The sequence below is a fragment of the Dipodomys merriami genome, unplaced genomic scaffold (genome assembly GCF_024711535.1).
Source record: "Dipodomys merriami isolate MVZ:Mamm:240054 unplaced genomic scaffold, mDipMer1.0.p SCAF_89, whole genome shotgun sequence".
NCBI classification, from domain to species: Eukaryota; Metazoa; Chordata; class Mammalia; order Rodentia; family Heteromyidae; genus Dipodomys; species Dipodomys merriami.
Window position 1 is genome coordinate 4,485,675 of NW_027206501.1, and position 20,606 is coordinate 4,506,280.

The 20,606-nt window shown below is 40.5% G+C and overlaps 2 protein-coding genes across 4 annotated transcripts in view; both read left to right on the plus strand.

The window, feature by feature from the left end:
- Window positions 1-1,853, plus strand: part of LOC138820488 (uncharacterized) — a 110,051-nt gene extending 108,198 nt beyond the window's left edge. Inside the window, exons 3-4 of the mRNA XM_070012165.1 lie at window positions 1,597-1,694; window positions 1,796-1,853. Of these exons, the coding sequence (XP_069868266.1) occupies window positions 1,597-1,694; window positions 1,796-1,839 (142 nt within the window). The 3' untranslated portion in view covers window positions 1,840-1,853. The remainder of the gene's footprint in view (window positions 1-1,596; window positions 1,695-1,795) is intronic.
- A 4,796-nt stretch (window positions 1,854-6,649) lies between these two features.
- LOC138820464 (putative KHDC1-like protein) overlaps window positions 6,650-20,606 on the plus strand; it is a 41,470-nt gene continuing 27,513 nt past the window's right edge. For all 3 annotated transcript variants that reach the window (XM_070012147.1, XM_070012148.1, XM_070012149.1), the window contains exon 1: window positions 6,650-6,804. The gene's annotated coding sequence lies outside the window, so the exon portion shown is untranslated. The remainder of the gene's footprint in view (window positions 6,805-20,606) is intronic.

Sequence of the window (20,606 nt, forward strand, 5' to 3'; positions counted from 1 at the left end):
TTGGTGGTGGTGGTGGTCGTGGGGCTTGAATTCTGGGCCTGGGTGCTGTCCTTCAGCTCTTCGTCTCAAGGCAAACACTCTACCACTTGAGCCACAGCACCACTTCTGGTTTTCTGGTGGTTTATTGGAGATAAGAGTTTCAAGGACTTTCCTGCCTGGGCTGGCTTTGAATCATGATCCTCAGATCTCAGCCCCCTGAGTAGCTAGGATTACAGGCATGAGCCACTGGTGCCCAGTGCCTCCTGATATTTAAAGAAATTCTTACCTTCTGATTTGTATATATGATGAAGGTGACTAAAGAGTCTGTTTGGAACCAGTCGTAGCTGTAAAGGTGAATAAAAACAATGTGGCTGACATATATTAAATCAAATAACCAAGTGTTTAAAATTTACATGGAGAAGAAATAGATCCTTTTTGAGTACTATTTTTATTTTATTTTGTACATATTTTATTGTAAAAATACTGTACAGAGGGGTTACAGTTACATGAGGAAGGTAATGAGTACATCCTCCTCCTTTGTTTTCCCCATACTATCCCTTCACTCACACCACCACAACTCCCTCCCCTCTACCCCTCCTAAGTAGTAAAGTTTGTTTGCAACATAGTGTCTTGTACATCTTATTGTTACAATGTATCCCTACTTAAGCATTTTGTCTTTTCAAGAAATAGATCTTGCTAGGTTAAATTTTTCTAAGTAAACAGTGGTCTTAATATGTAAAAAAACCTTCATTAAAAGCTAAACATTATTTTCAAATTGAAACACACTTCCATGTATTTGAATGAAAACAAAATATCACAGTCAAGATACTTTTTTTCTCAAGATAATTTTTTTTCTGGGCCTAAGCATTGTTCCTCAGCTCTTCAGCTCAAGTCTTGTGCCCTACCACTTTAGACACAGTTCTACTTCTGGCTTCTTTCTGCTTATGTGGTACAGAGGAATCAAATCCAAGGCCTCATGTATGTGAGGCAAGCACTCTACCAATGAGCCAAATTCCCAGCCCAGACAAGATGCTTTTTATAAAGATTTTTCATCTTCCTATTAAAATCTTTATCAGATTATAAGAGAATACATCATGCTTGTAAGGAAATCTACTTGCTTATTGACTCTACTCCTTATCCCAAAGAAATTAACTCATCAAGGTTTTTTAATGGATCAATAATAGAAGTTATGGTAAAACTAAGGCCTCTGTTCTGCTGTAACTATTGATCAAATCAGTACTGCTTCTGAACTTATTACCTGCATATAGGCAACCATACATAAAACTGGAAAAGGTATTCTTAGTCCTCCAATTTACTAAAATTGTCCACAAAAAATTCATCAAGTATAAAAAGGTAAAGCCATTTCCTCTAAACTCAGGAATAAGACAGAGATGTCCACTCTCTCCACTTCTCTTCAATTTAGTATTAGAATGCCTAGCTACAGCAATAAGAAAAGATGCAAACATAAAGGGGATCCAAATAGGGAAAGATAAAGTAAAATTCTCCCTCTTCCACTGTATTAATCCAATTCCTTAGATTACTTTCAGTCCCTAACCTGATCGAAAAGATCAGTGCTATCTGCTCTTGTCGCTCTTATGAGTTCCTCTTCTTTGCCAGGGTGACACTCAATGTACAGGTTGACATAAACATACCCTGTTCAAAGCAAGATAAATTGTACTCCAATGAACTTCTTAAAAACTGCAAAAGCTGCAACTGTAAGTACCAGTAAATTATCCCTGATCAATTTTATTGAGCTAATTGTTATTTCAAAGTATCAAGAGTTGTTAAGAGACTGATGTTCCACTGTCCTTGTAAGGTCACAAAAATTACAGATGCTGGGCAAGTAACCTGAGACCCTAAGGTTAGAGGCAGAGAACATGGAAGCCTTCACTTCTGGAAGTGCAGCTAGAAAGTCGATGTACACATCAGCTGCAGGCAGCAGCTTCATCCTGTATGCCTTGCACTTCTACTTAGCTGTTTTGTTTGTATAATTTACTTCCCTTGTTAAGCTCTAAGTCCTGAAAGAGCAACTATGAGATCTTACATGTTTTCATTAAAGTTCTCTTAATGCTCAGTACTGTCAAAAGCAAACAAAAGTATATAATTAAATTTAAATCATAACTGTTTATTGTATTTTATGAAAATCATATCATCCTCACACTAAAATGTATATCGTCTCTGGAATCCACATTGTAGAACTTGTTTAGCTCCACAGAGAATTATACCATTGCTTGAACTTCACTCATTTCAATTTATACTCAGAAGACAAATCTGGTAATAGCCCCTTAGTTAAAAAAGTAGGAAAACTGAAAAGCACAACAAATTTTTTTAAAAAACTTATTAAAAACACAATTTTTAAACACATTTAAAATATGGCATACAGGTAGAAGTAAACTAGTTCAATGTATCTAGCAGTCTAACCCAACTAAATAGCACCAGAATGTTGATGTTTACTTACCAAATAGCACTACTCTCTACAATGTAAGATTTTTCCTATTACAGTGCTTTTCTAGGGTTTATTTCCGTTGATGACAATTAATGTTATAAGTAATGCAACAATGTGCTGAAAAAAACTCTTGATTTTATCTTCTATAATGAAATAGCATTAAAGGAAAACTAAAATATCAAATTGTCTACATAATTAGTAGCTGTAAGGTCAAAATGCAAATTTGTAATCTTTAAATCCATGAATGATATTTTTCCTCTGTTAAGCAAAGAGTTCTTAGATGAGTAGTCAACGTGTGTGTGCGTGTGTGCGTGCGTGCGCACGCGCACGCGCGCACGATAGTCTTGTGGCTTAAACTCAGGGCCTGCATTATCCTTGAGCTTTGTTGCTGCAGGCCAGCTCTCTACTACTTGAGCCACAGCTGTACTTCTGCCTTTTTGATGGTTAATTGACGATAAGGATCTCAGAAGCTGGGAATTGATAGCTCACACCTGTAATCCTAGCTACTCATGAGGCAGAGATGGAGGATTGCAGTTTGAAGCCAGCCTGGGCAGGAAAGCCTATGAGACTCTTATCTCCAATTAATCACCAGAAAACTGAAGTGGCGCTGAGGCTCAAAGTGGTAGAGCACTAGCCTTCAGTGAAGAAGCTCAGGGACAGTACCCAGGCCCTGGGTTCAAGTCCCATGACTGACCAAAAAAGAATCTCAGGACTTTCGTGCCCAGGCTGACTTTGAATGAACCATGATCCTAAGATCTCAGCCTCATGAATAGTTAGTGTTACAGGTATGAGCCACCAGCACCTGACCCATGACTAGTCACTTCTATTTTTTTAAGTGTTTTTCCTTCATTTGAAAAGTATTCATTTTCAAGGAGGTTAACAAAAGAAAACAAACAAAAAGCAAAACATTCACAACTCTGCCCACTGAAATAGATAGTCTAATATATATTCACATATGTGACAATAGTATAGTTTTTATAAAGGTAAAATTTATCATATGTACATTTTATAACTTGCTTGTTTCACTTAATTTTCTGATAAGTACTTAGATCAATAAATGCAATTGTATGATATTATTTTTAATTATGATTACTACTTTGTGAGCATGTTATAGTTTAAACAATATCTGTTGTTGGGCATTGCTGTGGTATCATCCTTTGATTATTTCAGAAAATAATATATCATTATCTTATCAATAGCACATATTTAGAACGCAATTTAGAGTAACAGAAATTGGCAGACAATTCCCCACTAATCTGAATGTCCTATAAAAGCAGTCCCTGACAGCCTTTGTTCCAGGTTATTTTTACAATGATATTTTTATAAGCCATTTGCCTCATACTAGGACAAGGGGCAGATTTATGTTCTGTTCTATACAATGAAGACTTCCTCCAATGGAGAAGCCAGGTGGGCATCTGTCTACTATAAAAGTTCAGGTTCCCTTAGTTCAGCTATTCTGTAATATAGCCTACTTATATGTGGGAATTTTCCAGTTTTTTAATGCCTGTTGTGATTCTAAACCATTTCTGTCCTTGACCCATGAGTCATGACACTATAACAGGCTAACTTGAAAGTAGGATAAAATTTATATCCCTCATAGGTTTTTAAATAGTTCTGACCTAAAATTTAACAGCTATTCCAATCTATGACAAATTAAGTGCAAAAGAAATGTCATACCCTTACCTCTGCTGATCAAAACGTTATTTTAACATAATTGTATACTTAATCTTGTTCTTCCAGTTACAGATTCTTGTTAGAAATATATTCTTTCCCCTATAAGAGAGCAATAGCAATAGCTCAATTAAGACAGTGGATATTAAAAAAAAAAGTCTACTCTAGGGAAACTTATGTTTTATTATTTACTATCCTCAATTTAAACAAAAGATATATGTTCACAATTTTCACTAGTAGTGATATTATTATATCTTTATTATATTAAGGATACTCTACATATAATTAAAATACAACAGTAGACAGAATACGTTCTTAGTTCAGTAGTTCAGAAAAATCATTATGAATACTTCAAAACATATGTTGTAAATATTTGAGAAGAATGTTTCCATATCCTATACTTTTCCTCACATATTAAATATTTCTTAAGTACAATTGTTTGTCTTTGATATAATTATGTTAAGTAAATGTTTCATGAAGACCACGTTCACTAATCACTGTTTCATCCCCCCCCAAAGTGATTTTACCAACTTCTAAAGTTATTTCACACCAAATAATCACATCACTAATACCAAAGTTCAATGCAGATCCAAACAATGCTATCTTTATATAGATAAAGTTATTCCCCATTTAATAGAAGTAACATTTAACCTCAGATAGTTCATACATATTTTCTTATGTGAGAGCTTTATTTCATATTGATTCTAATCTTAAGTCTGATCACATATCCACACTTACCTTACTCAGACATAAAATACCTATTTATTAAAAGTGTATTCAAAAACTAATTGAATGCCTACTATGGGCTAGGAATTGTAATAGTTACAAGTTATAGTTCAGCTCAGTTCCTGCCAAATCCTTGGTGCAGGTGTAAATCCTAACTACCTAGGAGACTAAGATCTCAGGATTTGAATTCAAAGCCTGCCCAGATAGCCCATGAGATGTTTATCTCCAACTAAGAACAATCCTAAAATATAGTTCAGTAACTTGGCAATCATGTAATAGCAAGAGGAAGATATACTAATGGAACACCAAGACTATTGCCACAGCTGTTTTGGTGGTTCTTCATTCATGTGTTTACTCTGGAGAGAACTGTCAGACTTGTAAGCAAAGATGGTGGGAAATAAGCAGACATGTGGGGTCTTGCAATCAACTATTCCAATACCCAACACTAGGATTAGTATCTTTCTCAAGGGAATTTTTTTAAGATTTCTTGACAGAACAATGGATCTAGTCTTGTAGTCAAGAGAAGGATAGGATGCTGCCATCCTGATTAGGTGCCTTCAGTTTCACACAGGTTCAAGATAGTGGTTGCTAAAATAAGGGATGAAGATGGATCTCATACAAATGAAACCATTAACATGTGCTGGACGCACAGAGAGAAATAAAGCAGGTGCATTATCTACATCCAGAAAACAATTTAGTAAAGTCACAAGCACATATAACTGGAGACAAACATATAAAACTCCTATTATTGTTTCTGAGAGCTTTGTATTTGGCATAATGTGGCCATAGAGGTGAATGAGGAAGAAACACAGACAGTAAAAACAAGGATCTGCTCTGGCCTTCTTACTAGAGAGCAGGACTAAGGACATTCTTTGTTGTTGTTGGGGGAGGGGTGAGGCCTGAACTCTGGGCCTGGGGGCTGTCCTTCAGCATTTCAGCTCAAGGCTAGCTCCCTACCACTTGAGCCACAGCTCCACTTCCAGCTTTTTTCTGCTTATGTGGTGCTGAGGAATCGAACCCAGGGCCTCATGCATGCGAGGCAAGCACTCCCACTAAACCAACTTTCTAGCCCCTAAGGACATTCTTTATTGCAGGACCTGGGATTTTTCCCTACTTCTGTCCAGCACTGAAAACTACAAAATGGGAGAGTTTTTACTGATTTCTATTTCTGCTTCACTACAAAATGTTGAATATGTGTGAGAGGGACAGAGATGGAACAGATAACAGGGCTATGTTTGCAAGACATTGGACTTGCAGAGTTGATGAAAAGTAATGTATCTCTCAGTGAACTTCGTTGAATGCAACAGGTAGATGACAACTTGGTTGTGTTTTTGTTGTTGTTCTTTGTGCCAGTCCTGGGGCTTGAACTCAGGGCCTTGAGCAACTTGAGCCACAGTGCCACTTCTGGCTTTTTCTGTTTATGTGGTATTGAGGAATCAAACCAAGGGCTTCATGCATGTTAGGCAAGAAGTCTACCACTGAGCCACCTTCCCAGCCCCTTTGATGCCATTTTTGTTCAGACCCATTACAAAGTTTATATGCTGATAAAGTTGATGACTGTCTAAATACCCTCGGACGAGTGTTGGTGTACTGGGTGAAGAGCCGCTATGACACTTCATTCAGCACCGGAGCTCGGGACAGCGTTATGGCCGGCGCTCTCCACCTGCGATTCCAAAGGCTTCGCTGGCCGCAGTGCTGAACTCAGGGCAAGGAAAAATGAGCATGCGTACTCGCCCCGACTGTAGCTGAGCCTGAGTACCCATCTCATGGTCCCTCCTCCGACGTGCTGCGTCATGACGTTCAGCGACTCCGGAAGTGGATCCAGGCTTGGCGTTGAGGGGCCACGGAGCCGGAGCCAAAGGCACTGAGCCTTGCGGTGTGGACTCCGGGCCGGGCCGGGGTCCAGGATGCTGAACGTCCCGTCTCAGTCCTTCCCAGGCCCCAGCTCCCAGCAGCGCGCCGCCTCCGGGGACCGCAGCAAGGTACGCGGGTGACCCCGGCGGGCGCCTCCGCCGGCGTCTCGGCCCGGCCGGGCCTAGTAGAGGCTCAAGCTTCCTTCCCCTCCTGCCACCCTGCCTGCCTCTCCCCATCCTCTCCCGCCCCCCTGTCTGCCTCTCCCCATCCTCTCCCGCCCCCCTGTCTGCCTCTCCCCATCCTCTCCCGTCCCCCTGCCTGCCTCTCCCCATCCCTTCCTGTCCTGTCTGCCTCTCCCCATCCCGCCCCCCTGTCTGCCTCTCCCCATCCTCTCCCGTCCCCCTGCCTGCCTCTCCCCATCCCTTCCTGTCCTGTCTGCCTCTCCCCATCCCGCCCCCCTGTCTGCCTCTCCCCATCCTCTCTCGACCGCCTGTCTGCCTCTCCCCATCCTCTCCCGTCCCCCTGTCTGTCTCTCCCCATCCTCTCCCGCCCCCTTGTCTGCCTCTCCCCATCCTCTCCCGTCCCCCTGTCTGCCTCTCCCCATCCTCTCCCGTCCCCCTGTCTGTCTCTCCCCATCCTCTCCCGCCCCCCTGTCTGCCTCTCCCCATCCTCTCCCGTCCCCCTGTCTGTCTCTCCCCATCCTCTCTCACCCCCCTGTCTGCCTCTCCCCATCCTCTCCCGTCCCCCTGTCTGTCTCTCCCCATCCTCTCCCGCCCCCCTGTCTGCCTCTCCCTTGACCCCTTCTGTCACCCTGCCTGCCTCTCCCCATCCCCTCCCGCCCCTCCTGTCTGCCTCTCCCCATACTCTCCTGTCCCTTGTCTGCCTCTCCCCATCCCTTCCTGTCCTGTCTGCCTCTCCCCATCCTCTCCAGTTCTCTTTCTGCCTCTCCCCATCCCGCCCCTCCTGTCTGCCTCTCCCCATCCCTTCCTGTCCTCCTGTCTGCCTCTCCCCATCCCCTCTGTCCCCCTGCCTGCCTCTCCCCATCCCCTCCTGTTCCCTTTCTGCATCTTCCCATCCCTGCCTCTGTCTGGACCTTCCCTAATCCTTCCCATCAGGCTCACACCTGTAATCCTAGCCTACCCAGGTCCTATGGTTTCCCTTATTTGCAATAACTAGTACATGTCTAGGGCAAGCAGAAAAGGTCAAAAGCTATGTATATATAACCATATAAGATGATGTTAGCCGGGCGCCGGTGACTCACGCCTGTAATCCTAGCTACTCAGCAGGCTGAGATCTGAGGATCATGGTTCAAAACCAGCCCCAGCAGGAAAATCCTTGAGACTCTTATCTCCAATAAACCACGAGAAAACCAGAAGTGGCGCTGTGGCTCAAGCTGTAGAGCGCTCGCCTTGAGCTGAAGAGCACAGGGACAGCAGCACCCAAGCCCAGAATTCAAGCCCCATGACCGACCAAAAAAAAAAAAAAAAAAAGATGATGTTAAGTGAAATGAACCCCAAGACAGGGACATAAGTGGTTTTTCTTTCTTACTATTGTTTTTAACATACTTATAATGTACTATGTAATTTTTTTGATTCTTTTGTATGTTCTTCCCCCATGGTATAACCCCTGTTTTCACTGTATTTGATTCTGGTGCACTGCATCTTGTATATACACTTTTCTAATTTGGGGAGGGGAAGGGAAATAACAAAATGCTTAAATAGGGATACAGGTTGACCCATTGTAACAATGAGATGTACAAGACACTATGTTGAAAATGAACTTTACAACTTGTAGGGGGAGGGAGGGAGGGAGGAATTGGGAAGATGGGGAGGGAAGGGACTATAGGGAAAAACAAACGGATAACAATGCTTGATAGGAAATGTACGCATTACCTTACTCATGTAACTGTAACCCCTCTGTACAGTATTTTTACAATAAATAATGTATTTTAAAAAGTGTTTTCTGGGTTTTCCATTTACAGGGTCATATAATCATTTCATGGTCATGCTACCTTGTGAGAATCAGCAGTGTGCCTGTGTAGGACATAAACCGCCATGTCCTGACTTTGGACAGTATTCCTTACATAATAACCATGTTCATTTTGAGGTAGAAAACACCTACCTGCCTTCTGAAATGGAAATTTTGTCTAGCATCTCAGTACAGCATTCCCTTTGCTAAGAAACAAGTTTTAGCCAGGAAATTTAATGCCAAACTGAATGGCAGAATTATCCAGAACACACAGTGTGTGTCCAGTCATTTTCCATCTCAGAGCCACATAATTGAGTTCTGCTGGAAAAGTGTCTGAGAACCCAGGGGGAGCCAGAAAGGCTTCATTAAAGCCCAGCCTTCAAGTCTCATTTTCAGCAAATTGTTACTTAATGTGCTTTCTTAGCCATTCCAGTTCCTGAGTTTTCTAGCCCATACTACATTGTAAGTTCCATATTGGAAATGAGAGCATCAGAAGAAGACAGAACATGGCTTTCACTATGGATGTGAAGTCAGCTGGAGTCATCCTAAAGTAAGATAGGCCCCTAATGCAAGGCAAGAAATTTATACTGGGAAATGCACAGGGATAGAAGGCAGAGGGATGGGGGATCTATGTACATATTTGTATATGTATATGATGGATGTGCATGCATGTGTGTGTGCACATGTGTGCATGTGGGGGAGCAGTTGTGTGGTTTTACTTCAAGGCCATGGAGTCCTGTGCATGCTAGGCTCTGTGCTTACTAGGTTAAGATACTTGTCTTAACCTTGTACAGAATTCAACCTATAAAAGACAATTTACCTGGGTACATTGGGGTCAAGTCTAGAATCCCAGGTACTTGAGATGCAGAGATTAAGAGGTCACAATTTGAGGCCTTCCAGGATATAAAAATCCTCAGGAGTCCACCTCGGAGGATGGCTGGGCACAGTGGCAATGCCTGTCATCTCCAGCTTCAGGGGAACCAAAGTGAGTGAGTATTGTGGTCCCCCCAGGTCATGCCCATGATAGAGGAGCACACAGAGGATGGCAACCTAGGGCGGCCCAGGCATGCCGTGAGACCCTGTCTTGAATAACCAGTGCCACAAGGGACTGGTAGAGTGTCAAGTGACAGTGTACCTACCTAGCAACTCTGAGGCCTTAGTTCAAACCTGATTACCGCCAAAAAAATAACCAGGACATGATTAGATACAGCTTCTCTTCTCTTCCCTTCTCTTTGTTTTTTTTTTTTTTTGTTTTTTGTTTTTTGTTTTTTGTCAGTTGTGGAGGCTTGAACTCTGGGCCTGGGTGGTGTCTCTCAGCTCTTCAGCTCAAGGGTAGTGCTCTACCACTTGATCCACAGCACCACTTACAGTTTTCTGGTGGTTTATCAGAGATAAGAGTTTCACAGACTTTCCTGTCCTGGTTGGTTTTGAACAGTGATCCTCAGATCTCAGTCTCCAGAGTAGCTAGGATTATAGACATGAGCCACCAGTGCCTGGCCTTCCCTTCTCTTCTCTCTCTCTTTTTTTCTTTTTCTGGTGGTACTGGGATTTGAATTCAGAGCTTTGTGCTTGTGAGGCAGGCACTCTGCCACTTGAGGCACCCCTCTAACCCTTTTTGTTGTAGGTTATTGTTCTGATTGGGTCTCATGGATTTTTTTTTTTTTTTGCCTCAGCACTCTTAGACTACAATCCTACCTCTGTCTCCCCCATAGCTGGGATTACAGTTTCCTGCTTATTGGTGGAGATAGAGTCTAAATGACTTATTGCTTAGGTTGGCCTCAAATTGTGATTACAGATGTGAGCCACTGTTTCCAGCTTAAAGTATGAAGTTTTCAATGACCATGATATGGAAACTTCTAGCAGGTGATGACATAACTTGTCCCAGGCTAGAACTGTTCAACTCTCCAGGAACATCCAGATGTGGTTCCTACCACCAAGCTGCATCTAAGATTCTGCCAGGTGTGAAAAGATCCCTTTGTTTCTTAGAGGGTTCCAGTATCCCACCCCCTCCTTTCCTGCTGCTTACCTGTTTACTGGTGCAGGCACTGGTTCAAAGTGATTTCTCTTCTGTGCCTCAGTGCTTTGCTCAGGATTGGTGGAGACCCATTCCCCAGGAGCACTCCTCAGCTGGCCCAACTGCAGGCAGGCCTCAGCTCTGTTCTGCAAGATAGAGCCGCTTCTGAAGACTCACATTCTATAGGCAGTGAGAGCTTATGAGAATCCATCCCCTCTACTATTCATTTGATATGTTGATGGGATAAAGGACTGCACTACTGTGCTGGCTTCCACTATCACCTCTAATGACTTTAATACATGACACCTCTTCCAGTAACGTTGCTGATTTAAATTTCTTTAAAATTTCTATTAGGGAAATGTGTTCTGATCTGACAATAAGTAATCCTTTTCTTTCTTCTTTGCAAAAGTAAGTGTATTGCTTTTCCTTTATTTTGTTTCCTTTCCTTTCTTTTGTTGGTGCTGGTCCTGGGGCTTGAACTCCAGGCCTGGGTGCTGTTCCTTTTATTTTCTTCCTTAAAGCTGGTGCTCTACCACTTTAGTTACCACTCCACTGCTGGTTTCTTGCTAGTTTATCAAGGATAAGAGTCTCTTGGGATTTTCTGTCCTGGCTGATTTCGAACCTCAGTCCTTAGATCTCAGCCTCCTGAGAAGCTAGTATTATAGTGATGAGATTCTGACATGTGACTTTTTTCTTTTTCTTTTGACAGGCTTGTTTTTTATTTTATCACAGAACAGTCAGTTTAGACCTGCTGCCATTCCAAGGTCGGTGGCTGTGGAGTGAAGTGCTGTAGAGGGCTGTAGAGATGGTGGTAGCAGATTAGAGGCTGGATACACCTTAGTTAGGAGAATCAGATGTACGGTGGGGGAGAGATAAACCTGGAGCCTTGAGCACAGTTTCAGCAGGAAGTGAGGAGACAGATTTCACATTTTTTTCTCTCATTCAGAATCTAGACAAGAAAAAGACATGAATGTGGAAGGCTATTTGTTTCTAATGTTATTAATTAGGATTTAGACTTTGCAAAATTTATTAAGAGCCCAGCACCAATTTGAGATTATTATCTTCCACAAATAAGTTGTTTCTATCTCATGGTCAATCATGTGCTCAGAGTTGCCACACCTTAGGAATGAGAAATTTAGGGAGAAATTAATAAAATTGTGTCATTGGAAACTTGTGAAGGTTACAAAATCTTTTCTAAATGTCAAGTAGTACCTGGGTACCTGCGGTTCACACATATAATCCTAGCTACTCAGGAGGCTGAGATCTAAGAATCCCAGTTTGAAGCCAGCCTGGTCAGCAAAGCCTGTGACACTCTTAGTTTCAGTTAACTACCAAAAGAAAAAAAAAAGCTAGAAGTAGAACTGTGGCTCAAGTAGTAGATGGCTAGTCTTGAGCAAAACAGTTTAGGAACAGCGTCCAGGTCTTGAGTTCAAGCCCTAGGACTGGCGCGCGTGCGCGCGCGCGCACACACACACACACACACACACACACGCACGCACACACACACACACACACACACACACACACACACACCTCAAACACAAAAAAAATAGTAAGAGCTTACAAGAAGCTCTGCCTGGTGGTAAACTTGTGATTCCAGCTACTTAGGAGGAAAAGAAAGGAAGATGTCCTGGTGGAGTTAGTGAGACCATCTGAAAAAAACAAGCTTATTTGTGCAAAGCTTAATTGAAAAAAGCCTGGATTCAGTCCTTAATATTGTGAGACAAAACAAAACAACTACAGCAAATCTTGAACATGAGAGACTTGCTTAATAAAAGCCAGATGTAGCCTGGTGCCAGTGACTCATGCCTATAATTCTACCTACTCAGGAGGCTGAGATCTGAGGACTACAGTTCAAAGCCAGTTGGGGTAGGACATTCCTTGAGACTCTTATCTCCAATTAATTACTTTTTTTTAAAAAAAGGCCAGAATGAAGCCATGGGCCAGGTGGTAGAGTGTTAGCTTTGAGCAAAAAACTTCAGGGTCAGTCTCCAGGCTCTGAGTTCAAGCCCCAGCACTGGCAACAAAAAGAAAAGGAAGGAAAGAAAGGAAGGAAGGAAGAAAGAAAGGAAAGAAAAAGAAAAAAAGAAGGAAGGAAAGGAAGAAAAAGAAATTGGAAGGAAGGAAAGAAACTAAGGAAGGAAGGGAGGAAGGGAAGAAGGAAAGATGGAAAGGAAGGAAAGATGCAAAGAAAGAGAGAGAAAGGAAGGAAATGGTCCAGTTTACTTAAGGGGCTGCTGTTTAAGTTTCCTGATTGGGAAGTTATTAACACTGCTGTTAATATATTTTGGGCTGCAACAGTAACTGTTACAATGACTTGCCATGAGGGATTTATGAGCAGTGCTAGTGTTGTCCATCGGAGGAGGGTGGGGCGTGCTCTGTTCTGGTTATCCAGTCAGGAAGAGAAGGAACATTGTGAAAGACTAAGCATCAGTTTGGAGGGCTGTGTGTGTTTCAGGTTTTGTTTGCTGCGGGCACCGCTTCTCTGGGAGGAACAGGAGCTTCTTCAGCTGCCTGCTGCTGCCTGTAGCTGATGTGTACATCGACTTTCTAGCTGCACTTCCAGAAGTGAAGGCTTCCATGTTCTCTGCCTCTAACCTTAGGGTCTCAGGTTACTTGCCCAGCATCTGTAATTTTTGTGACCTTACAAGGACAGTGGAACATCAGTCTCTTAACAACTCTTGATACTTTGAAATAACAATTAGCTCAATAAAATTGATCAGGGATAATTTACTGGTACTTACAGTTGCAGCTTTTGCAGTTTTTAAGAAGTTCATTGGAGTACAATTTATCTTGCTTTGAACAGGGTATGTTTATGTCAACCTGTACATTGAGTATCACCCCGGCAAAGAAGAGGAACTCATAAGAGCAACATGAGCAGATTGCACTGATCTTTTCGATCAGGTTAGGGACTGAAAGTAATCTAAGGAATTGGATTAATACAGTGGAAGAGTGCGTAGAGATTGAGCCACATGACATTTATAGAAAGAAAGCAAATAGTTGCATAAATTTCAGACATGTAGTTTAAATTATGAAATGTAGGCAGCTGTTCACAAGTAGCAGCTGTTCATTTGATTTGCTTTTGAATCATTGAAAACTAGTGATGGTTGCAAATTGTTGGCCTGCTGTCTGCCTTCTCCTGCTGGCAAGTGCTTACTAAGTCATGATTGATTTTAATAATGATGAGAATTGACTTCCAGAAAGAAGTAGTGATTGGAAGGAATGCTGGAGTCTGCTACCAATTTGCTGAATGTTTTTAAACGGTTAGCTTAGCTTCAAAGTTCTTGTTCTTGTACATTTGTGGATTACTACACATATAGCCTGCCTCACTGTGCTGAATCTGCGTATCATGTAGGGATAGGATGAGGCTGATTAATACACAGAAAAGTCTTTTTTTTTTTTTTTTTTTTTTTTTTGGTGATCATGGGGTTTGAACTCTAGTCCTGGGCACTGTCCCTGAGCTCTTCAGCTCAGGACTAGCACTCTACCACTTGAGCCACAGCGCCACTTCTGGCCTTTTCTGTTTATGTGGTGCTGAGGAATCGAACCCAGGGCCTCATGCATGTGAGGCAAGCACTCTACCACTGAGCCACCTTCCCAGCCCCAGAAAGGTCATTTTTTACCAGAATAAAAGTAGAGATTCTCTGTGGCTGTCTCAAAAGATAATTGAATTAGTAACTTTATGCAATTTGCTCAGTATTAGCTTTTACTCTGCTTAAAAGCTATACAGAATGTATAGCTTTAATTACTATATTTACTGAATTGTTATTCTGTGGTCTTTTACAATGTTCAGAAGGAATGATGTTTGCTCATGTCTAGCATATCCTATTTTGTATTTTAGTATTAATTAATTAGGTGATAGTACTGGATTCAGTACAAAATCAAATTTCCTTGTTATATGTTTATTTGTTTACATTGTTTCCGATCAGTTATATCTTGGTTACTTGTATTCTATTATCTCATTTATTTTAGTAGGGTTTTATTGAACCAGGTTGCCAGAAATATAACTTGTTGTAAACTTAAAATTACTTAGATCCATCTAAGTATAGAACTTTCTTTCCTGTTAATATTCTTTGCAGATTGGAGAAAAATCATATTTACACACTGTCATACTGACATTTTCCTGGCAAGGTTCTTAGTGGGGGGGGGGTTGTTGCTGTTGGTGATAAGACTTGAACTCAGGACATAGACACTGTCCCTGAGCTTCTTTTGCTCACTACTAGTACTCTACCAATTACAGCCACAGCTGTAAGTTTAGGTCGTTAATTGGAGAATCTCATGACCTTGCTTGCGCAGGCAGGTTTTGAACTGCAACCCTCAGATCTCACCCTCCTGATTAGCTAGGATTACAGGTGTAAACCAGCAGTTCTTAACATCCTTATTGTTTCTTTAAGGCAGCTTCCCATTATCATTTGTGATTTGTTATCATCTGGGAATCCAAGCCTGCTAGAAAAGTTTAGGAACTTTTGCCTGAAAGCTCCTCTATGTATTTTTCCCTCTTATATGTGTTCTGTTTACCTTTGATGATGAATTTGTATAAGAAGAATCTTTTGTAAAACGTAGTCTTGTTGATATTCCTCAGCTTTGAGAGTTTATTTTTGCCTTGTTGAAGGAAGACTTGTTTGGGAGAAGTCATGGCATCAACTGTTTTGTTAAAAACAACGCTTTGTTTACAGTGTGCTGCATTCCCCTGGTCTATAATAAGACCAAAAATTTAAATTATTTGTGACTCTTATTCTCTATGGAAGTAAACAATTTTTTATTCTGGAGATTGTCATGAAGCCTCTTGAGTCTTTCATTGTAAAACTTTTTCTGTACTGTGCTGGTCCTGCGGCTTGAACTCAGGGAGTGGGCACTATCTCTGAGCTTTTGTGCTCAAGGTTAGGGACCTGAACATCAGACTTTTTTTGGAAGTTAATTGATGATAAGAGTCTCATGGACTTTCCTGCCCCAGGCTGGCTTTGATCCAGGTTCCTTGAACCTAGTCCTGAAAGTCTCGTTGGTTGAGGAAACATCTTAAAAGAACATGGTAAAATTTCCAAAGTATGCTACTACCATGGAAACATATTGGGTTGAAAATCTTCCTCTACTGAGATGCAGTTTCTTCAATGGCTTGTCATTTGGTATGAAGTCTTAACACTCAGCCACTGAGACACAAAGAGTGTAATAGAGTAAGGAGAGGAATTACACTGGAAGCCATAGCAAGGGGACAATCTACACAAACAAAAAAGCATCTGAGACCAGCCTGAGGTGCTCGCAGTGCTGCAGGTGAGCAGCTTCAGAGATGAGATTGAGAGTGAGTGGTGTGAACTGTGGGTATTCCCAGAGGAATGAGTCACCGCTGTCATTCCTGAGCAGCTCAGCCTTGCCTCCCAGGACTGCGTCCCAGTCCATAAAGTAAGGGTTCAGACTCCCTACCACAGATTTACTCCGTTCACTTCCACTGGACAGTCAATGAGTAAAGTACAGTTAGCTCAGTGAAAATCTGAACAATAATAAATAGGGGTGAAAGTAGAAAATGAATGTGACCTTCAGGGAAGTCAAACTTCCCACAGAGCTGTTTTAAGAGGTAAAATCATAGTCAAAACAAAGTTAGAGATATCTCTATTTTTGGTTTCATTCAAAAGAACTCCCAATATTCTCTCAAATTAGTGATGTGAGTCAATGTGATCTACTTTTTAATTGCACTGTAACAGTTACAAAAATCATTCCTCAATAAGAAATGTGCAATATTAAAAGTCTGGACGTTTATAATACTGTATTAAAATACTTTAATATTTACAACTGAAATACATATAGTTAGTCATCTTCAATTTCATCTTCTACATAATCAACTTCTTTCAGTGCCAGCTTATTATTTGCATTTCAATTGGTGTCTCTTTGGATTAACATTTCTTCCTTCAAGGAAGGAAGAAGTCTTCATCATCCTGTTTTCTAACTCTGCTGTTTTTCTCCCCTGGGCAAAAATTCAGAGAGTCAGAGTCCCCTCTGCTGGTAGGTAGAAAGTTTGGGTACTACCCCTTGAGGAAATGGTGCTTCTGACACTAGTGCCAAATAATTGCTCCATCAGTCTAGCTTTTCTTCTTGTGATTAAGTCCACACTGCCTTTATTGGAGTTATCCATATTGTCTTTTGGCTCTGGCTTTCCTTCTCTTTCTAGTAAAGGCATCTTTTCATCTCGCTTTTTGTCAATCTCTTCTCCCTCCCATTCTATATGAAATAAAATTTCAAAGTGGGGATTTTTATAGTGCTATTGCTAAAAAAGAAAACTCAAATCCAGCCAGGTGCCAGTGACTCACTCCTGTAATCCTAGCTACTTAGGAGGCTGAGATCTGAGGATCATGGTTCAAAGCCAGCCCAGGCAGGAAAGTCTATGAGACACTTATCTCCAATTAACCACTAGAAAACTGGAAGTGGCATTGTGACTCAAGCGGTAGAATGCTCGCCTTGAGCTGAAGAGCTGAGGGATAGTGCCCAAGCCCAGAGTTCAAGCCCCACGGTCAAAAAAAATGAAAATGAAAACTCACAAAGTAATATTTTAAAATGTAATTTGGGTATTATAAGTACAGTGAGGATATACTTAGTATTTCATTTCTGTACTTAATACTCTGGGATTAGGGAATTATTTAATATATCTTGCATTTAAGATTTACCTATGTAAACAGATACATACACACATACACATATATACATACACCTGTATACATGTGCATCTTTTATATGACCCTAAACCAATACCTACATTAAAAAGGATAAGGTTCATCATATTATGATGTACTTACACAATATGTAGGTGGGGTTTTTTTTTTGGTGTTTTTTGTTTTTGTTTTTGCTGGTCCTGTAGCTTGAACTCAGGACCTGGGCGCTATCCCTGAGCTCAAGCGTAGCATTTTGTCACTTGAGGTACTTCCAGCTTTTTCTAAGTAGTTCATTGGAGATTTAAAAAAAAATCTCATAGGCTTTTCTGCCCAGATTGGTTTTAAACCAGGGTCCTCAGCTCTCAACCTCCTGAGTAGCTGGGATTCCAGGTGTGAGCCACTGGCACCCAGCTAAATATGTAGGTTTTAAAAAGCACCAAACTGATTTTGTCTGTGTATATATGTTTTAGAATGGTATGCACAAAGTGCCAAAATACACTTTTTGGTGAAAAAGCAGTGTTTCTAGCAATGTGCATGGTACACTAACTTAATAAGCAGATGTTAACTTGCAGGTAACGGTAATTTCTTACAGTAATTTCTCCTGGGAAGGGGCTACACTAGGGGGATACTGACATTCATCACCAGCAACTTTGTGTTATTTGAATTTCTAAGCTCCTCTTTAAAACCTATATTACTTTTTCCATAGAAATATTACCTAAACTGTATTAACACAAAATTGCTTTAACAGTTATTCTGAGTAAGTAGTTTTCAAAGTCTCTCCAAATTTAATTTTTAAAATTATTTTAAACTTTATTCTTATATCACTGATCTCATGATTTTACATGATAGATACATATAGAATAAAAACCCAGAGCTAATTCTTTGAATTATTAGGCAGTAAAAATTAGGAGGATCTTACTAAATGACTTTACAAACAATTTATTTTTCAACACTAGAGAATTTTCATCTAGCATTAGAATAATTTTGTTGGTAGGAAGAGAAATGACAGTTTTTTCACTCTAAAAATATTCTGGGTTTGTAAAAGAAAGCTCTTCAGCTCAAGGCTAGCGCTCTACCACTTGAGCCACAGCACCACTTCTGGCTTTTTTTCTTTTTGCTTATGTGGTGCTGAGGAATCGAACCCAGGGCCTCAGGCATGCAAGGCAAGCACTCTACCACTGAGCCAACATCCCAGCCCCATAGACCTCTCAGATTTCTGAATGAAAAAACATCTCATAAACTATACCATTTAATTCTGCAGAAAAGCACATGAAACTTGGAGGTTAAAAGACAGGCGCACAATAAGGCCAGGACAAGAGCAGAGCCAGCCTGCTACTCTAACCTCATTATTCTGTCCTAATTAGTTCTCTTGTTAGAAATAGCAAAGACCTGGCAGATAGGCAAAAGCAAGGCTTCTGGATTGAGTTTCTTTCTTTCTTACTTTTTTTTGGTAGTAGGTCTCAGTTTATTGTCTGTTGTTGAACATCTCTCTCTCTCTCTCTAGATCTTCCCAATGAGTACATTATATTATCTTACTGGGGCCAACAAAAGCATCTCTTGGTAGATCTTAACACCCACTTGTGAGGTTATTATATTACCAGTCTTTCAACTTAAGCAGCATATTATAGCTACTAGGTAATTTGTTGTGTTGTTTTTTTTTTAACTTTCTTGGCACAATCACCAAGCTCTTTTTTGCATTGTTGTCTTTATTTTGGGTTCAGCCAATCTGGATTGAGTTTCTGAAGGATGAAAGGGCAAAAAAAAAAAAAAAAAAGTAGACCAATACCCTCCTCTAGAGGGAAGCATGGCAGGGAAAGATAAAAGAAACTGGCTCCCAGGCCCACGCCAAAAGGAAAGACAGTGCTCACTGGCATCTTACTTTTGGAAATGATACAGTGAGGAGAAATGTGATTTTGCTAATAATAAGCACTAAGCACATACTTAGGGAAGCTCAGAGAAGATCTGATTGCTGGTCTCTTATAGGGAATCTATCAGAAAAGAAAATTCTACTCAAAGTGCCTTTCATTGCCCTGATTCTGAGCTCTGATGTGAGCCATTTTCTAAAACCTTTGCATGTTTCCAGAAAAAGAGAGTCTAAATAATTCACGTGTTTCTGACAAGGTGATTTTACTGTGCCAATTTAATGTGTAAAAAGTTTTTATGTACTAAATTTTTATGTACTGAATGTATACTCTTTTAATAATTATGTATATGCAATTCTATTTTTGATCGTTTGCATTGAATTTGCAAGGTAATTCCTTTCAATGATTCCTTTCAATGAATTCTTATGATAATTATGATTCATTGCTTTAGGACCCCCAGCTGGTCATAGCTCTGATGAATCTGTTACCCTCTCTATAGAAGGAAGATGGTTCCAGTGTGATCCATGGTTCACACAGAGCTCTATTTCAGATGAGGGCCAGGTCCAGGCAGAAATGGTGCAGGGGGGTGTTACTAAAAGAAGCTAATGAAGCTCTAATTTATAGCAAAACAGGAGTTCCCAAAGAACAGTGGGAACTGTAAATATCTCCAGGATACTCCGGGGTATGTATGAGTGAGAACTATTTTAGAACTATCTGCTATCTTTACACATATGCTATAGTAAAGGTTCAGTCCACATCACAGGTGATATGTTACAGGGACACTTACCAACATTTGGGAAATTTGCACAGGTTAAATGGTATTTTCCAAATAACCAATGCATGATGTTACAGAATCATGACTTAGTAACACATCCATTCAAAGGAAATGAAAGAATTGCCTTGTTACTGAATACATAAAGCTCATTGATATGATTTGATTTCATTTTGTAACTTAACTGCTGAGATATATAACTGAAGTATTAGCATAATACTAACATTGTTATCTGAAAAGACTATTTAAAAAACTCTATTTTTAAGCTACTATATGCATCTGTGAGTTTTAATTTCTAGCCTGTTTATCAACCACAACAGGCTGCAGCACATGACACAGAAGCAGATCTGAGGCCCTTATCATCCTTCATTAACACAGGCACCACAGAAAGTTACAAGTGTATTCATGAGCCATTCCTGTCTGGATCTATTTTTGGTTTGGAAAATGCAGATATTTTTCATGAAGGATTTTATAATTTTTAATGAGTTGTTTGTTAAGAAATATTGGTTAAAAATATTTTCAGATGTTCTCAATTTTAATTTCTAGTGAGATAAACATTAACAGATAAACCCACAAGCAACATCTTTGTATGGGGAGGGTTCTCAATAATTTTTGAGGATATAAATGAATCTTGAGATCAAAAGTTTGAAACCCAATGCATTACATAACTAAAAAA